Source organism: Magnolia sinica, chromosome 7 (assembly GCF_029962835.1).
Source record: "Magnolia sinica isolate HGM2019 chromosome 7, MsV1, whole genome shotgun sequence".
NCBI classification, from domain to species: domain Eukaryota; kingdom Viridiplantae; phylum Streptophyta; class Magnoliopsida; order Magnoliales; family Magnoliaceae; genus Magnolia; species Magnolia sinica.
Window position 1 is genome coordinate 26,830,880 of NC_080579.1, and position 18,201 is coordinate 26,849,080.

The following is an 18,201-nucleotide window of genomic DNA, read 5'->3' on the forward strand; positions in this document are numbered from 1 at the left end:
GTAATTAGCATTACCAAGAATTCTCAGTGCCACTGCCACATAAATAGAACTTTGAAGATAGAGCTCTTTCCACACAATTAAGTTTTCAGTATTATTTGATTTGTTACTGTCCAAAAGGTGGTGTACTATATGAGTGTCTTCAATATCTGTAATGCTAGTGAGTATAATTGTCTCTTAAAAAAAAAAATAGAATCATTGATATATATATATATGTGTGTGTGTGTGTGTATAGAAAAGGTGGTCTCCAATGACTAGTAACACTGGGAAAAATTATGTTTTGGATATTGTAGCTTGCCAAATGGTTCTCTTAAGGAGATCACCAAAGTATATGCTCTGCATGCTGTGTACGACAATCCTTATGATGTCCCTAAAGATGTAATATGAAAAGCTTTTTATTCTTAACATGATCTCTTTAGTGTTCTCTATTAGCTGTAGCCTTTTGATTATAAATGCTTTGCTTAGTGAGGAAATCAAGTCCTATCATATATAAAGTGTTTAATCTTTATTTTTAAATAGAAATCTACATGCTTATCAGTTATTTAGTGTAGGTTTGTGTCTGTCAAAGATGTTGGAGCATTTTCCCATGTTCTAAGTTTTGGTCATCAATGCATGTGTGTATAATTGATAAAATAAAAATGCGTGCTTGTATGTTCAGGTGCCATTTATTACTATCTTATGGTGCATGCAGACTTACATGTTTAAGTATGATAGTGTCCATGGGCAATAGAAGATCATGAGCTCAAGGTGAAGGACTCCAAGACCCTTCTTTGGTGAGAAACCAGCTAATGTCTTTAGTGTCAGGTAATTGAACTTCACATCTCATGTATTTCAGAAGCCATTTTTTAATATTTAAAATGCATATGTGAAAGATGACCAAGGTTGCAGATCTCTCTACTGTTTTATCAATTATAAGGAACCAAAAGAGATTCCATAGGCTGAGATTGGTGTTGCATTATGTTGTGGAGTGAACTAGAGTGTTTATTGACGAGGACAAGGCTGCTGCCCATTTGAAGGTTTTTTAATTTCTATTAAGTCTCTTTTCCTTCATTCAATATAAATTAAAATAGATTTTTTGTAGTTGATATTAATGACTTATATAGGAGTAAGTTTGTTTGTAGTGTTTGATTTGATTGAAATTCATTTGGTGGCCTGATAGGTAGAAGTGGTTTATCATGTTTTATAACTGTTTCATTTAGTGGCAGTGCTAGTTTGTGCCATTTTTTATCTCCCTTTTCCTTTTCTGATGTTTCTTTTCCTCAAAATCTATATTGTTGTTTCAGCTTTTCTGAATTGGATATTTTATATGATTATAGGTCATGTTGCTGATGACATGTTCGACTGGTAAGCAACAATTATGGGACCAGCAGATAGCCCCTTTGCGGGTGGTGTATTTTTGGTAACCATTCGCTTTCGACCAGATTACCCCTTCAAGCCACCCAAGGTAAATCTCAATTTCTTGAGATTGGGAAATAAAATGTCTTTTTAAAAAGCCTGAGTAGGAATAGATAATTTGTAAGTCATATAACAAACTATTTAAGTAATGTTCAAAATCTTGGTCACAATTGAAAATTGGTCAATGACTTGGCTATGTCAATGAAAAGGTTGCTAACTGTAGCAACTGACTTGCATACCTTTATGAGGTGTGGCAATTAGCTGAAATTTAAAATACATTATAAGAAACTATGGATCAATGTTTGGGTTATAAAGAAGTTAGTAGAAATAAGAGTGCATCATATGACAATTACCACTATTTTATGCAGTGCACACATTTAGAAAGGATACAATTCTTATGTAGTCCATGGGATGTACATAGGAATATTTATGTATGTTGTACCTTCAGTTACCTCTAATGGCTATCGGCTAGGGATCCAATTATTAAAACCAACCATAATTCAAATATGGAGGTCTTTATCCCAACATGTTTTCAAAATTCACAACAAAATTCTATAAAAATATTTTGGATTTACCATCTATGGACAGTGGACATTTGTGTGCACCAAAATTATGCCTTTATGGACAAAACTTTGGTTTATTGATTGAGAAATGATCGCAAACAATTGTTGTTTATGAACTTTTGCATACAAATATTTCTTTCCTACCAACATGTCACGTGTAAAATTTAACTCATGCAAAAGGTGGGTCACACCATGATGATCATTTGGTATGAAAATGAGGCCAATGCATTCCATTTCTGCTCCAAATTTTGATGTTCTTCTCAAGGTACCAGGTATTTTTGGGCCTCAAACAATACTTTGTTTCTTCAAATGTGGGTGCTGGAAAGATGCAATGGTATGCCTTTAATAAAGAGCCATCGGGTGGTGTTGATTTTCCCAATGGTAGATATTCTTCACCAAGCATTTCCTTTTTCTTCTCTTTTTTGGTTACTCTATTATTGTATTTACCACAAAAATAGCTGGGACAAATCTATGATTGTGCTAGCGACGACGGTGATTTGCAATATGTTACAATAGAATTGAACATTATGGCTTCCCATCATTTGTGTTTCATCTATTTATAGGAGATTCATCTATTTACAGATAGTCTGTGGCTACCATGCTCTGCCTTTGCCATCACGTGGAGCTGAAATAGTCTTTCAACCTTTAGATAATTTGCAGCGAATTAGGTATACCCGACCTAGGCTATCTGCTTTGGGCTTATGTGGAAGTTACTCTGAAGTATCCGGTTGTTCTTTAGAAACTGCTGAGGTAAGATCAATAGCTATTGATAGTGTTATTCAGTTCAGGTGTTTGTTGTTGACTTCTTTTGTTTTTTGTTTTCTTATTTATGTAATTATTACATGCTTTTATAATTTAGCGGCAGACGGTGTCTGGCACATATAAGCGCATGACTAAGTTAAATGATATATCTTTCAGGTTTTGACAGCATATCTAAATCTTAAGCAGACCACACTGAAGGAAACAATGGCAATTGAACGGCTACCATTAAAAACTTCTTGAGAGCCATCAAAATGTTTATTTGTTGTCGAACCTATGAGCAACATGTCTGGATTGTGAGCAGCATGTTTGGATTCTAATCATGTTTCTGTTCTTGCTAATTTTGTGAGTAAATAATGGGTCTGAACCCTCCTTTCAAAGTCAAAGCAGGCCTTGCAAACAAGTTCATAGACAAGGCTCTCGAGTTCAAACCAAATCTTCTCATTCTTATCATTCCAAAAGAAACAGAAAGGTAATGCCTTTGGCAAGGTTTTATTATTCTATATGCATGTAGACTAGAGAATCAGGCATTCATCAGGTGGGCACACATGTATGTTGGATGTGGCCATTAGCCAAAACTTTCTATTCGTCCATCCTTCCATACACTGGCCTACCTGGTGAGTGGACCTACCTGATCTTTGGGTGATGTCATATATGTGATTGGGCACATAGTGAATGCCTTGGATTCCAGATAAAAGGACAGGTTGTTGCCTGTGGTTGTGCTGGGATCTTCAAACTGTGGGATCTCTCTATCTTTCTCTCATTTGGAAGTTTCTTTGCCAGGCTAGATGAGAAGCAATCACCATATGATCTTCTTTGGGAGGATGGCTAAAAACTCTCTAGCAAGGTTGGATGCAGTAGACAACACGTTTATTTTATACTCACTAATGATTTCATCAAGTAGAAGTATTCCGCCAATAACTCTCCTCCATCTAATGATCGTAGTTGCATGATTTGCCTCCACTAAATATGAGTTATTGGTTACAATTGTCCATTTCTTGTTGGACCAAAGTGATCATCTAATATGGAAAATATTATTGGCCCCACCATATTATTCAACATCACATAACCCCCTTTTATATTGTATTAACCACATGCGATATTAATAGTACCGGCTGAAACCATTAATATTGCATGTGGATCAGCTGATATCAATATGTTGGTCGTTTATGCTTCTTTTCTTCTTTTCTTTTCTTTACGAAGTGCCACTTTATCTTACCAAGTTACCACTACGCGTTCTATTATATTTCTTCTAAATTAATAGTGAGTTAGAAATTATGATAATTAGTTTAGAGGAGGACAACAACTAAACTTAATGAATAGGCGTTGTGCAGGACTACAGAATTGATGTAATCCTTACTGACTATTGTATGCCAAAAATGAGCAGCCATGACCTTCTTAAGGTTGTGAAGGTATGAAGCCTCGTATCCAGATCATTCTCTCTCTCTCTCTCTCTCTCTCTCTCTCTCTCTCTTTAATCTTGTTTTCAACATATTCAAGAATGCAATTAGTCCACATTCAAGAACTTGTGTATTTAGTTTGTCTCTTTTTCTGAAACCTCAGGAGAACAAATGCTTGAAATCTATTCCTGTTGTGGTAATGCCATCCAATAAAGAGCCACAAAGAATCAGTGGTGAGAAGATATTCTCTTTCACAGATTATAGGCTAGCTTATTATTATTATTATTATTATTATTATCATCATCATCGTCATCATCATCATCATCTTGCACATTACACCATTACTTAACATGAATATTATAAAATTAATCTTGCCACTCATGGTCAGCTGAAGTTAATGAATCATGTTTTTTCTTTCCATCTAAGTTTCGTCTTCAAAGTTCTCTTTTTGAGAAAAATGTGGATATAGTAGTAGTACTCGTTTTTACTATTGCAAAACTTAACATGATCATGTACGATTAAACAGTTCATCTTGTAGGGCTTGTATTAATACTAATTGTTCATGTCATAGATTCTCCTCAATTGGATGGACTTAGTTGTTTGATTGCTAGTTTGCAAGCCCATGGTTCACATTCAAAGGAAAAAGTCACCTAGACCATTTCTTGACGGGTCTTATCAGATAAATGGTCTTGACCAAGGAAATGTGTGGCTAACTCGTGTGATCCTACCCAAACTACACTTTTGTTTTTCCATCGATTAATAGGTGTGGACTACTGATATTTCCATGGGATGTGTCTCGCATTCGAGCATCGCCGTAGGTAAAAGCAATCCCAAGAAAAACAAGACCGATCCAATTCCATCTTTAGTAAAAGATCTCTCTCTCTCTCTCTCTCTCTCTCTCTCTCTCTCTCTTAACTTCATCACTACAACAATTTAGACTTTTTGTGACGAGTCTAATTTCATCGTAAAAAGTCAAATTTTTGCAACGACATTCTAAGTTGTCACAAAAAAACCACTATTTACAATGGTATTTTAAATCATCGCTAATAGTCACTTTTGTTACTACGAGCTTCAATTGTCGTCGCAAATTTTGTCGTTAAAACTTGACGTATGAGTTTTTCCCAGGAAATCATGTGGCGGGAAAGACTTTTCGCGACGAGCTTAAATAGTCGCCACTAATAACCTGTAATGAACTAGGTATGGTCACAAAAAAAATAAAATTGTGACAACACAAATTGTAAACAGTGGCTTTAGCGACAACTGGTTAGCTTGTTACACAAATACAAAATTAGACTTTTTTCCACAGGTTTTTTTGCGATGACTACGTCAACTCGTTGTGAGAAATACCAACTTAAGCCTTTTGCAATGACTGTAGTTTCATTGCAAAAGGGTAGAGTATTTGTAACAACATTGTAGGTCGTCATCAATATTCGACATTTTTGCGATGAGCTACAATTGTCATCGTAAAAACCTATTGCCCAAGTTATTTAGTGGGAAATTATGTCACGCCCCAAACTCGAAAAGCGGGCTCACAAAATTCCCGATCACCGAATCTGGCGCCGACAACCTTCATATTGTCTCATTCTCATATCCCGACGCTCACGTGCTCGATTCTGATCCTAGGATCCTACGAGGAGGATTTTCAGTGTGATTTTTTTTTGTAATGGAGTATAACCACAATCATAACTAAGTCACAAAACAACATCACCACATATCTACTATATCAAAAACTTTAAGTATAATACGGAAAGGAAAATACAGGGTGATAAAAAATTCCAAAATAATTTGATGTTGCTCCTGCCTCAGCACTGCTGCGATCTAAGGCCACCCGCATGCAACGGTCGTGCATAAGCTTACAAAAGCTTAGAGGGTGGTGTAAGTGTGTGTGCAAGGTAAGCGCCAAGTGTATAATATTAGAGTAATGCAAAAATATGCGGTAAGTCTATAAATACTATCAGCTGTACCAAAGCTATGTGATGCAAGGCATGAATGCTATTGGCCATACCAAGGTCATGCGATGCGAGGCTTATGTAGCTAAATGTCATATGCGAGATGCAAAGCAAGCATGCCAGTACTCATTAAGTACACATATCAGTACAGTTTCTCTCTAAGATATCACTGGGGTCTATTACACTCCACACTGACTGCCGCCTCCCTAGCCGCACAACCCAGCGAGCAGAATAGACCTCACTATCCGCCTGACCAGTAGTCTTCTAATACCTACCCAGTTCGGCGATAGCGGATTCATTTACGAGCTGATCAAACTCAGCCTAGCTTATAGCCCCCTCACTTGGACGGATAAGGCCACACCCCCTTCCAACCGACCACGACACAGTCGGAGACACGGCCTACTGGTATTCAGCACTCGAGTGCTTGTGTATCCACTCAGTCTAGACATTGGAGCGGCTCTTGGTACCAAAAGGTTCTGGAATTTTCACCTAAGAACATCCTAAGTGCCCACAGTGCTAGAACCAAGTATTTCCGGTATCTGATATGACCATCCATGATGTACCTGTAGAGCCACGACCCTAATGTCGATAGGGCATATAATGATCAAGTCATACATATGCGAGATGCATGAGTCACACCATCAAATCATGCAGCAATCCCGCGCGTACCACGCGCTCATGTGGGGCACTCCATCTCATAAGGAGTCCCGTAATGTCTCAGCCCAACAGCTTATGCTATGATCAAACATTCCTCATATCAAGCATACATATAATGCGTATGAGTATGAATCATGGAATTGTACTAAGCATGTTATAAAGTAATGAACTATCCTTACAACGCAGATGGGTCTAGACGGCATACACACAACAAGTACGGGCCTATCAATGGGTCCTAGGGAGAGTTATAATTTGGACATTTAACCAACATTAGTCAACACATAAACCATGGTGGAATCACATTCAATGGGTCTTATGTATATCCTATTGGGCCTCGACCCATAGGCCTCCAATACATCAAATGGGCCTCACAACATGGGCCTCATGTATATCAAGGTGGGCTTAATCACATGGGCCTTATGTATATATCAAGGTGGGCCTAAGCAACAGGCCATAACTACATCAAGATGTATATAATATATATAAATGAATCATATCAAAAGATCAACTGGACCGCACTCTAAATATCAGTAGTGATAATGATTTCCACCGTTGAAAACTCCACAGGGCATACCGTTATATATATTACCATGGCCCTTAAGAAGTTTGAACGATGAATGTCACTATCCCCACTATTTTTCAGTGGTGGGGATCCACTTGAACTATGGATCTGACTCATTCTTTAGCTCATGCCACAAAATGAGCTTTCAGATTGGTTGGATGGTTTGCATGCAACACATGCATCATGGTGGGTCCCACCATCTATGTGTGGACGGTGTGGATTAAACACATAAATCATGGTGGGTTCCACCATCCAATACCGTTGACGATGTGAATAAAACACATACATCATCGTGGGTCCCACGTGGGGCCCACCATAGTGTTTATCTGACATCCAATCTGTTGATAAGGCCACACATACCGGGATGAAAGGAAAAACAAATTTCATATGATCCAAAGCTTCTGTCAACCCAAAAGGGGTCCAATGGCAGATGTTAAATCCTCACTGCTTCCTACTGTGTGGCCCACCTGATTGACGGCTGGATGACATGGATAAAACATGTACATCACGGTGGGTCCCACCGTCCAGTACTGTGGACGGTGTGGACAGAACACATACACGATGGTGGGTCCCTGCCTCCCACCGCACAGCACACAGCAGCGCTTGCTGCACATCCAGAGGACATCAGCGGCAGCTGCTGCCTATTATATATATATTGGGTTTTCCTGAGGTTTTTCACAGGTGGGGCCCGCATCAGGTGGATCCGACCCAGCCAATGACTCCTATGGCTCAAGACAAGCTAAATAAGCCCAATATTCGATATATTTTGGGGTACAACAACATCAGAGTACATTTTAACGGTGAAAACTACTATTTCATATGCTATAGCCTATCAGAAAACTGGATTGACTTCATTTTTTGGCTCAACGCCTAAAATGACCTGAGGAATGGAATGGACGGCTTGGATCAAATACATACATCAAGGTGGGGCTTGCATGAGCGGCCCTTCCCAAAGGCTTTGAACCATAGCTAATATTTATGTTTTCAGGTAACGACCAGCGTCCCTGGACGCTGGACGGTTTGGGCACCCATGCATATAAGGTGGGCCTGCTCAGGTGGGCCACCAAATGGTGGATGATGTGGATACAACACATGTAAAGTGGACCCCACCTACAGATGGCTTGGATAAAATACATGCTCCATGGTGGGGTACATCCGGGTGGGCCACACGGGCACATCATCACATACAATTAAAAAAAAGAAAGAGAGAGGAAGAGAGAGAGAGAGACACGTGCGATGGAGGGACCCCGACACTATGGGCCCTTCGTTCCATGCATTCAATCATACATCAAGTGGGTCCCATTATATGTGGGCCCACTAAATCAAAAATCAACGGTGGAGATTCATTCTTCACCAAAATGGAAGGTCTAGATAACCTCTTCCAAACTTAGAAAGTAAACATCATGATAATCAAGGTGGGCCATCGGCCACATCTTAAGGTCCAAAGTGAGATCCATACCATCGATCGGTAGGCCTCACTTGGCCCATCATAAAAACATGAAAACTAGCCTATAGAAGCAGCTACCATTCGATCTTCTTGGTCCGATGGAATGCTGGTCTCCTTGTGCTTCACTTTGATAGAAGGTGATAAGAGTTGAATGGCTAGGATAAAGGATTTTGGGGTGGGAAGTGGGCCACACACATGAACTTTTTCTCTCCTTAGAAATGTTGGACGTCTACCACTCTTGCTAGCTTGGAAAATGTGAAGAGAAAGTGAGGGTTGTAAGGGAGAGAGAGTGATGGGTGATGGATGTGAGGTGAGTGATGGGTGAGGTGAGAGACTTGTTGACTTTTGGGGTTCGCTTGACTTATAGAGAAAGAAAGCATAGGTTGCTCTTATACCTGACATGAGGTGATTGATTAATTGATTTGAGTGATTGATTAATGGGACATGATGTAGAGATTCTCTTGAGATTTGCAACGCACGGTGTTTTTTTCTTAAACTGAATGCGGGCCCACATCTCTCGGCCAGGGTATCGGATCAGTATGCAAGATGTGGCGTTGGAACTGCAGTGATGGTGCGGTCGCAATGGTACAAGTCTCGGATTAAGTCGACTCAAATTTAAAGGATATGACTTAGGGTAGTATGCAAATGTCAATTATAAGTTGCAGGTTACCGAAATTCATCGAGAAGGATCGCAAGAGTCGTCAGAACAGTACAGACTAGGATACGGGTCTTACATTACATGGCGGGAAATACATTTCATGATGTATTTCAATTATCGTCGCTAATGTTTACTTCATGCCATGAATTGAGTGTCGTCACAAAATGTTAGGTTTTACAACGATGCAAAAGTCATTGTAAACGGTTTATTTTAGTGACGACTACGTCAGCTTGTTGCGAGAAATACAAACTTAAGCCTTTTGCGACGACTATAGTTTCATTGCAAAAGGGTAGAATATTTAAAACAACATTATAGGTCATCGCCAATATTTAACATTTTTGCGATGAGCTGCAATTGTCATTACAAAAACCTATCGTACAAGTTATTTAATGGGAAATTATATGGTAGGAATAGTTTTCGCGACGCGTTTCAATTGTCATCGCTAATGTCTACTTCATGCAATGAATTGAGTGTTTTCATAAAACGTTAGGTTTTACAATGATGTAAAAGTTGTTGCATATAGTTTGTTTTAGCGACGACTACGTCAGCTCATTGCGAGAAATAACAACTTAAGCTTTTTACGACGACTATAGTTTCATTGCAAAATGGCAAAGTATTTGAAACAACATTGTAGGTTGTCACCAATATTTGACATTTTTGCGATGAGTTGCAATTGTCATCTTAAAAACCTATAACACAAGTTATTTAGCGGGAAATTACATGGCGGGGAAATATATTTCGCCACACATTTCAATTGTTGCCACTAATGTCTACTTAATGTGACGAATTAAGTATTGTCGCAAAACGTTAGGTTTTGCAATGACGCAAAAGTCGTTGCAAAAAGTTTATTTTAGCGATGAGTAAGTTAACGTGTTGCAAAAATACCAAATTAGACTTTTTGTGACAAATGTAGTGTCACACCCCAAACATAGAAACCGGGCTCACAAAATTTTCGTTCACCGAATCCGGTGCCGGCAGCCTCTGTAGTACCCCATTCTCGGCTCCTAGCGTCCGTACACCAGATTCTGATCTTGGGATCCTACAAGGAGGATTTTTCAATGTACATTTGACTTGTAATAAGCATAACCACAAGTTTACCCAAATCACAAAGGCAACATCATCATCATATATCCACTAATATAATCATTTGAATACAATGCTGAAAGGGAAATACATATATCGAAAATCAAAGCTTCGAAGGTCCGCTGCATGCTTTAAGCTCAACGCTACTGCAACCTAACGCCACCTACATGCATCTATCATGCATGAGCTTATAGAAAGTTTAGTCGGTGGTGAAAGTGTGTGCATAAGATAAGTGCCAAGTAAGTAATATCAGAGTAATTAAAGTAAACGGAAATACTGATAAGCCCATAAATCATACAATATCAGAAATACTGGCAAGATCATAAATCATACGATATCAAAGTAATGCGAAAACATGCTGATAGGCCCATAAATACCATCAGCCTTATCCAGGCTATGTGATGCAAAAATATAATAAAAATAATATCATATACTGATGAAGCAATGTAGATTAGCTATACAATGCGGGGACAGTAAGCCAAATATTAGATGCTGATGATGTAATGTAATATACCATGCGAATGAAATGACCAAGCTGGAGTAAAGTCGGGATGATAGTACGTAGTATCGCAGGCTATGAGGTCCATCACAAGGGCCTTCTATCCAAACCAGTCATATACCTAAATTTGGATAGCCAGACTCATTGTAGTAGACTCCTGATCTCAGGTTAGTAGCATGCCCAACCGAAATCATTGCCATTACGAAGGTACACAACAATTAGTTGCGCACCACCAACCCAAGTGGATAGTGAATGAATGAATGAATGAATTATTATGCAACTCCTACTCGATAAGTCCACATAACAGTACGGTTTCTCTCTAAGATCATCACCGGGGTCTAGTATACTCTACATGTAAATCGTCGCCCACTGACGCATAACCATGAAAGTGGAAGAGACCTCACCATCCGCCTGGCTAGTAATCAGTCAATATCTACCCGGCACGTCGATAATGGACCCATTCACGAGCTGGTCAAACTCAGCCTGGCAATGCCCCTTACCCTCGGGCGGGTAAGGCCACACCCCCTCCCAACCGACCATGACACAGTGGGAGACGCGACCTCCTAGTATTCGGCCCTCATGTGCTCATATATATCCACTTGATCTTGATGTTGGGGCATCTCTTAGACACAGAGGTTTAGGGATTTTCACCCAAGGACATATATGGCGCCCCTATGCTAGAACCAAACATTTTTGGTGTCCCATCTGGCCATCCACGATATACTTGTGAAGGCTATAGCCTTAATATCACTAGGGCATACAGTAGTCACAATACACAATATAAGATGCATGAGTTATACAATCCAATCATGCATCAATCCTACGCATACCGTGCGCTCATGTGAGATAACCTCTGCCTATCAGGGAGTCTTATAATAACCTGCCCAATGACATATGCAATGGTCAACCACATCTCATAACAAACATGCAGATGATGCGTATAGGCATGTATCATGATGCTATGCTATCACATATTCATAATCAGTCTTAATAATCGGCATCAACAATCGACCCCGATAATGTGGACATTTAACCAACATTGCCTTCAAGGAATGACCCACATAGAGCCTAACATATAATGGACCCATGGCCTCATACAAGGGCTAAAAATACAACACCATGGGCTTTACTTAAGAGCTTAATACACATCACGATGGGCCTAACATACATCACAATGGGCTCCATAGTCTGGCCCTCAAATGTACAACAATGGGCCTCATACAATCATTACATGGGCCGCGTCATATGGGCCTAATACACATTACATGGGCCTATATACATCGGATGTGCCATGTCCCATGGCCCATAACCCATGGGCCCCAAACACATTGCAATGGGGCTCTCACACAAGTCCATTATACATCACATCAAGATGGACCTCAATGGATGGCCATAAATACATTATATTGGGCCTCATATACATCAAGTGGGCCGCATCACATGGGCCACATATACATCACAATGGGCCTCTAACACGGGCCTAATATACATCACAAGGGGCCACTTCTCAAGGGCCATATATACATTACATTAAGCCTCAACAATCGGAATCGACCTTAACAATCGGCCTCGACTAACGGAATCGGCCTCGTCAATCAGAATCAGCCTTGACAATTGGAATCGACAATCAGAATTAGCCTCGACAATCGGCCTCGACTAATGGAATTGGCCTTGACAATCGGACTCGACCTCAACAATCAGAATCGGCCTCGATAATCAGAATTGGCCTCGACAATCAGCCTCGACTAATAGAATCGGCCTTGTCAATCGAACTCGGCCTCAACAATCGAAATCGACAATCAAAATTGGCCTCGACTAATAGGATCGACAATCGCAATCAGCCTTGACAATTGGCCTCGACTAACGGAATCGGCCTTGTCAATTGGACTCGGAATCGACAATCGGAATCAACAATCAAAATTGGCCTCGACTAACGGGATAGATAATTAGAATTGGCCTCGACTAATGGAATCAGCCTTGACAATCAGACTCGGCTTTGATAATCAGAATTGATTAACGGAATCAACCTCGTTAATCGGACTCGGCCTTGACAATCGGAATCAACAATCAGAATCGGCCTCGACAACAGGCCTCGACTAAAGGAATGAGCCTCGTCTATCGGACTTGGCCTCGACAATCGGAATCGACAATCGAAATTGGCCTCCACAGTCGGCCTCGACTAACGGGATTGACAATCAGAATCGGCCTCGACAATCGGAATCGGCCTCAACAATCAGCCTTGACTAACGGAATCTGCCTCGACAATTGGACTCAACCTTGACAATCGAAATTGACCTCGATAATCAGAATCAACAATCGGAATCGGCCTCGACTAATGGAATCGGCCTCGTCAATCGAACTTGGCCTCGACAATCGGAATCGACAATCAGAATTGGCCTCGATAATCAGCCTCGACTAATGGAATTGGCCTCGTCAATCAAACTCAACCTCGATAATTGGAATCAGCCTCGACTAACGGAATCGGCCTCCATGCAAGGTGGGATCCATGGATGGACGACCGATGATGAATCAAGCAATATCAATGGGGTCTAATCGTTTAGGTTAACCCACTAGAGAATGACGAGAATGGGCCTAACAAGGCCTAAGGGAAGGTCATAATGTGAACGTTAAACCATCATTGGCCATCAATATGGCCATTTAACCAACATTGCTCCTAATTAGTGGCCTATATAAAGCTAAACATATAGTGGGCCCATAGCCTCACGTAAGGGCCCAATACACTTCACTATGGGTCTCACTCATGGACTTCATGTACATCATAATGGGCCAAAATACATAGGCTGAAAAATAAACCACATTGGGTCTTACCAAATGGGTCAAAAATACATCACAATGGGCCATGTCATATCAGCCAAAAATACATCTCAATGGCCACACCCCATGGACCACACATGCATCACATTGGGCCTCACACATGGACCATGAATACATCACTTTGGGCCTCATCAATGGGCCATAAATATACCACATTGGGCCTTACATATGGGCCTTAATATATATTAGGTGGGCTACATCAATGGGCCGCACTAATGGGCCTCATACACGTCAAGGTGGGCCTTAAGCATCACAAAATGGCCCACAAAATACATCAAAGCAGGCCTCATGTAATGGGTGGGCCTCATATATATCAAGTGGGCCTGATGGGGTAGCCCAAGGTTTAACCAAAACAGATGGACAACATGGTTGAAACACATTCATCATGGTTCGCCCCACAACACACACACACAGGTGGGCCTCATCCTAGAAAAAATGGATGGACAGTGTGGATAAAAGCATATGTGAGGTGGGTTCCCACCGTCCAACAAACTGGACGGTGGATATGCAATACATACATTGTGGTGGGGTCCATCGTGATATGAACGGTGTAGATGTAAACCACACATCATGGTCAGGGCCCACTTGGCCTGTTGATGTCTCTAGGTAGATGCAGCTGTCCACTGCATGGGACCCACCGTCCATCTCCAGCACATGCCTCACGTGTGGGTCCCATGTACTGGCATCATACAACAGCTATATTGTTGATTTGAGACACCCAGCCAATCTGCTGCCCACATTAGGTGGGTCTCACGTGGGGCCCATCACATAATATAATATTATATATTATTATAATATTAATTATTATTATTATTATTATTATGCCAAGCAAGGATCCACCATCCAGACGCTAGACGACGTGCGTATCAACACGTACATCATGCGTGTGGCCCATATGAATGGATGGGCGGTGTTGATACAGAATATATGTATCCAAGGTGGGCCACATTGGACGTCCTGGATGTAACATACATACCAGGTGGGTCCCACATGTGGGTGGGTGCATCTAGCACCATCCTTTGCTGGACGGTGCGGGTGAATAAATACAACATGTGGGGCCTCAAGATTTCTGACGTCATCAGCTATTGCTGGTGTGGGATCCACACGTGTGGACGGTGTAGATACCCTCCATCAAGGTGCATCCCACGTGTGGATGGCACATACATCACGGTAATCCCCACCGTCCCAAGCATTTGGATGGTGGAGGATATTCAATGCATACATCATTGTGGGGCACGTCCTACGTGAATGACGACCACATCAGGGCCCACCGTCCCTACGTGGATGGTGTGGATGGCCTAGATGAAACACATATGTCAAAGGTGGGTCCGCACATGTGACCCACATAGCTTTTGGAATAAAGTTGATATTCATATTTCCCTTCATCCATATCTGTCCAGGCGGACAGGCAGTGGCCTGTCTGCTGGACATCATCAAGATAGGCCCTACGTGCAGACGGCACGGATATAACATATCTTGGTGGGCCATACACATACACATCAAGTGGGCCACGCACCTCATCATCTTCATCATCATACACAAGGTAAGGAAAGAGAGAGAGAGAGAGAGAGAGAGAGAGAGAGAGAGAGAGAGAGAGAGAGATCGGGTGTAGCAGAGGACCCCGCCACTATGGGCCCCTCATATCATCACAGCGCATACATCAAGATGGGTCCCACATATGTAGGCCCTTAAATCACAAATCAAATAATAAAATCACCCATGTACAATGAACATTCACCCACCGATTGGCCTTCTTCTTAGTCCGATGGAACACCAAACCCCTTGGCTTCAATCTTGATGGAGGATGATGAACATTAGACGGTTGGATGGTGGAGAGAGGTAAGAAGTGGGCCACACAAAGCTCTCTCATGGAGCTCTCATGGACGTTGGGTTGCTTACTTGAAAATGGAGAAATGAGAGAGAGAGAGAGAGAGAGAGAGAGAGAGAGAGAAAGGATGGGATGTAAAGAGAGAAAGAGGGATGGGTGATGTGTACTTTGACATCTGAGGGATGGGTTGCTTTAACTTTGGGGTTGCTTGGGGATGGAGTGTTGTACTTGACATGATGTGGTGATTGGTGGGATTGATGGGATTGATTTGATTAGAGATTCTCTTGGGTTAGCAAATGCGTGGCATTTTCTCGAACTAATCACAGGCCCACATCTCCTGGCCTGGGTATCGCCTCGGCGTGCGAGATGCGGCATCGGAACTGTGGCGACGACGCTGTCGTACTGGTACAAGTCTCGGGTCGAGCTGACTCTAAAATACGGGATACGACTTGGGGTCACGCGCAACTACCGATAAAAGATCGTGATTCACCGGAATTCGACCGGGAGGACCATGGAAGCCTAAGGAACGGTACAGGCTAGGATGCGGGTCTTACACGTAGTTTTAATCAAATGGTGGAAACAATCGCTTAATTAACTTCCCAATCACATGGAATCCACTATTAATTTTTTTCTAAAGAAAATGCACTATAGTTGAAGATGTTGGCTTGTTGATGTCAGCCACGTGGATGGGTTAGCTAAGATGAGGACCGTGGTTGGAGCTTTAAGAGCTTGACCAATAGGAGGTCTTAAGTCGGGAATCCTTGCGGGAGTAGAAGAATATTGGAGGGCTGAAGTCTGTCGAGGAACAAGTCCTTTCACCAAAACTTTTTTGCATTTCAGTTTGTGGGCTGCTTTGATCGTTGGAATTATTATCGTCATTGTTGTTTCAGTCGATGTATCTCTCAACCTATTTGTTCGTCGGCCAGAAGTTGGGGACGATTGAGGTGTAATTCTTCTCTTTCCTTGTAAGTCCATCAAGGAGTAAAGGTGAGTAGTGATAAGCTCAATAGAAGTGGAGACCAACTATTTATAATGTTCCCACCATTCAATGAAGGTGTCCATCACCTAGGGATGATTCAGAAACTTGGACAGCTCAAAAGACATGTTGGCTAATTGGAAAGTGGAATGAAGAGAGTGGTAAACTTCGACCTAATCAATGAATGACCGAGAGTAAGGAGGTTAATTGCAAGTCTTTTGAGTAAAGAGATAGGGAATACATTAGACTAGGCCGAATTGTCAAGTGAGAAAATTCAGACAATATTGCTTGATTCCATCCATGACGTTCTTTCCAATCTCCACCGTGCCGTCGTATGGGAGGTCCCAGACATAAGGTAACACTCCAAAGCTTGAAGCATCAGAGAAGTCGACTACTCGTCAGTTTCTTCAAAACTACCTGTTTTAGTAAAAAGGGGGTGAAAGTGCGGTAACACTTGCTAGCATTAAGAGGGAAGCAAAAAGAGTCCATATAGGTAGAGAAAGTACGGACCTCTTGAGGAAAATGAATATTATGGTGACCGTAAGAAGTATACATTATATGTTCAGGGGAGGATAAGATACAAGAAAAGAATGAAAATACTCATACAACCATATTTAGAGAAGCCATAATGGTCCTTTGCTATGAAAATGATTGTTGGTGGTTAGCTCATATATGCTTCTGTATAGGTGGTTGAGCACAAAGGGTGCAAGTGCTATTTTTTTTGCCTTGTGCAAGTACCTCAGCTAGTTGAACATATTCATTGGTGATATGGAGTACATTCATAAAAAGTAGATATCAGCAAATGCATAGTAATAAGAAGGCAATGTGTTCTTCATACTCGACTGGGCCTTTATATTTTTTATAGGTGAGCATGAAATGGAAGTAGGCCTTGTTACCTTTATTATGGAAATATCTCTTTCCATTGTGAGCAAAGCTTAGAAAAATTGCTTTGTCAAAGGGAAGAAGTTGTGTGAGGGCACAAATGTTTAAGATTATTGGACTCATAGGGCCATAACTGAAGAAGAAGCTGTTGGTGGATGAGTTTCAGAAGGTGGATGTTGTAGTGAGAAGTGGAGGATCCGATGCATAATCATGCAATGATAACTTGATGCACTCATAGATGCTAGTTTCTTTTCAAGAAACCTTATATTGTGCAGCTACACGCTTAAACCAGTCATGTCATCCCAGTAAAGGTTTTGTCCAAGTTCATGGAGTCTTCATGGCATTGGAAGGACTGGGGATCGACTGAGATTGAATCAACATATTCTCACCTAGGCAGATTAGGAAGAAGCAATTCATGGAGTGGATTTTGCTAACCTCAATTTCAGGAGAGAAGGCAAGGTCGAGGCAAAAATAATCACCAAGTGGCGATTTAAAGAGTATCTCATTGATGAATTTCTTGAAAAGACCTTCTAACGCATATATCAGGTCATCTTGTTGGAAGGTTGGAGAAATAGATGATGAAGAAGTAGCCATCACTAATACAAGAGAGCGTTAGGGTTTCAAGAGTAAGGAAACATAGAAGAAAGCTTGAGGAATGTGAAAACGTGTTGAAATTGGATATATATATATATATATATATATATATATATA

The 18,201-nt window shown here is 41.1% G+C and overlaps 1 protein-coding gene across 6 annotated transcripts; it reads left to right on the plus strand.

Annotated features, from left to right (window-relative positions):
• The first annotated feature begins 271 nt into the window (after window positions 1-271).
• Window positions 272-4,413, plus strand: LOC131251247 (uncharacterized). Of its 6 annotated transcripts, none has more exons than XM_058251860.1 (8): window positions 272-801; window positions 1,314-1,441; window positions 2,136-2,336; window positions 2,538-2,705; window positions 2,874-2,924; window positions 3,068-3,186; window positions 3,498-4,126; window positions 4,278-4,413. In XM_058251860.1, exons 3-7 carry the CDS (start codon window positions 2,265-2,267, stop codon window positions 3,544-3,546), a joined length of 459 nt encoding a protein of 152 aa, XP_058107843.1. In that variant the 5' UTR covers window positions 272-801; window positions 1,314-1,441; window positions 2,136-2,264; the 3' UTR covers window positions 3,547-4,126; window positions 4,278-4,413. The 6 variants fall into 6 exon arrangements, with proteins under 6 accessions (XP_058107843.1, XP_058107842.1, XP_058107841.1 ...); XM_058251859.1 differs by having other exon boundaries at window positions 2,221-2,336; XM_058251858.1 differs by lacking the exon at window positions 2,136-2,336.
• The last annotated feature ends 13,788 nt before the right edge of the window (window positions 4,414-18,201 follow it).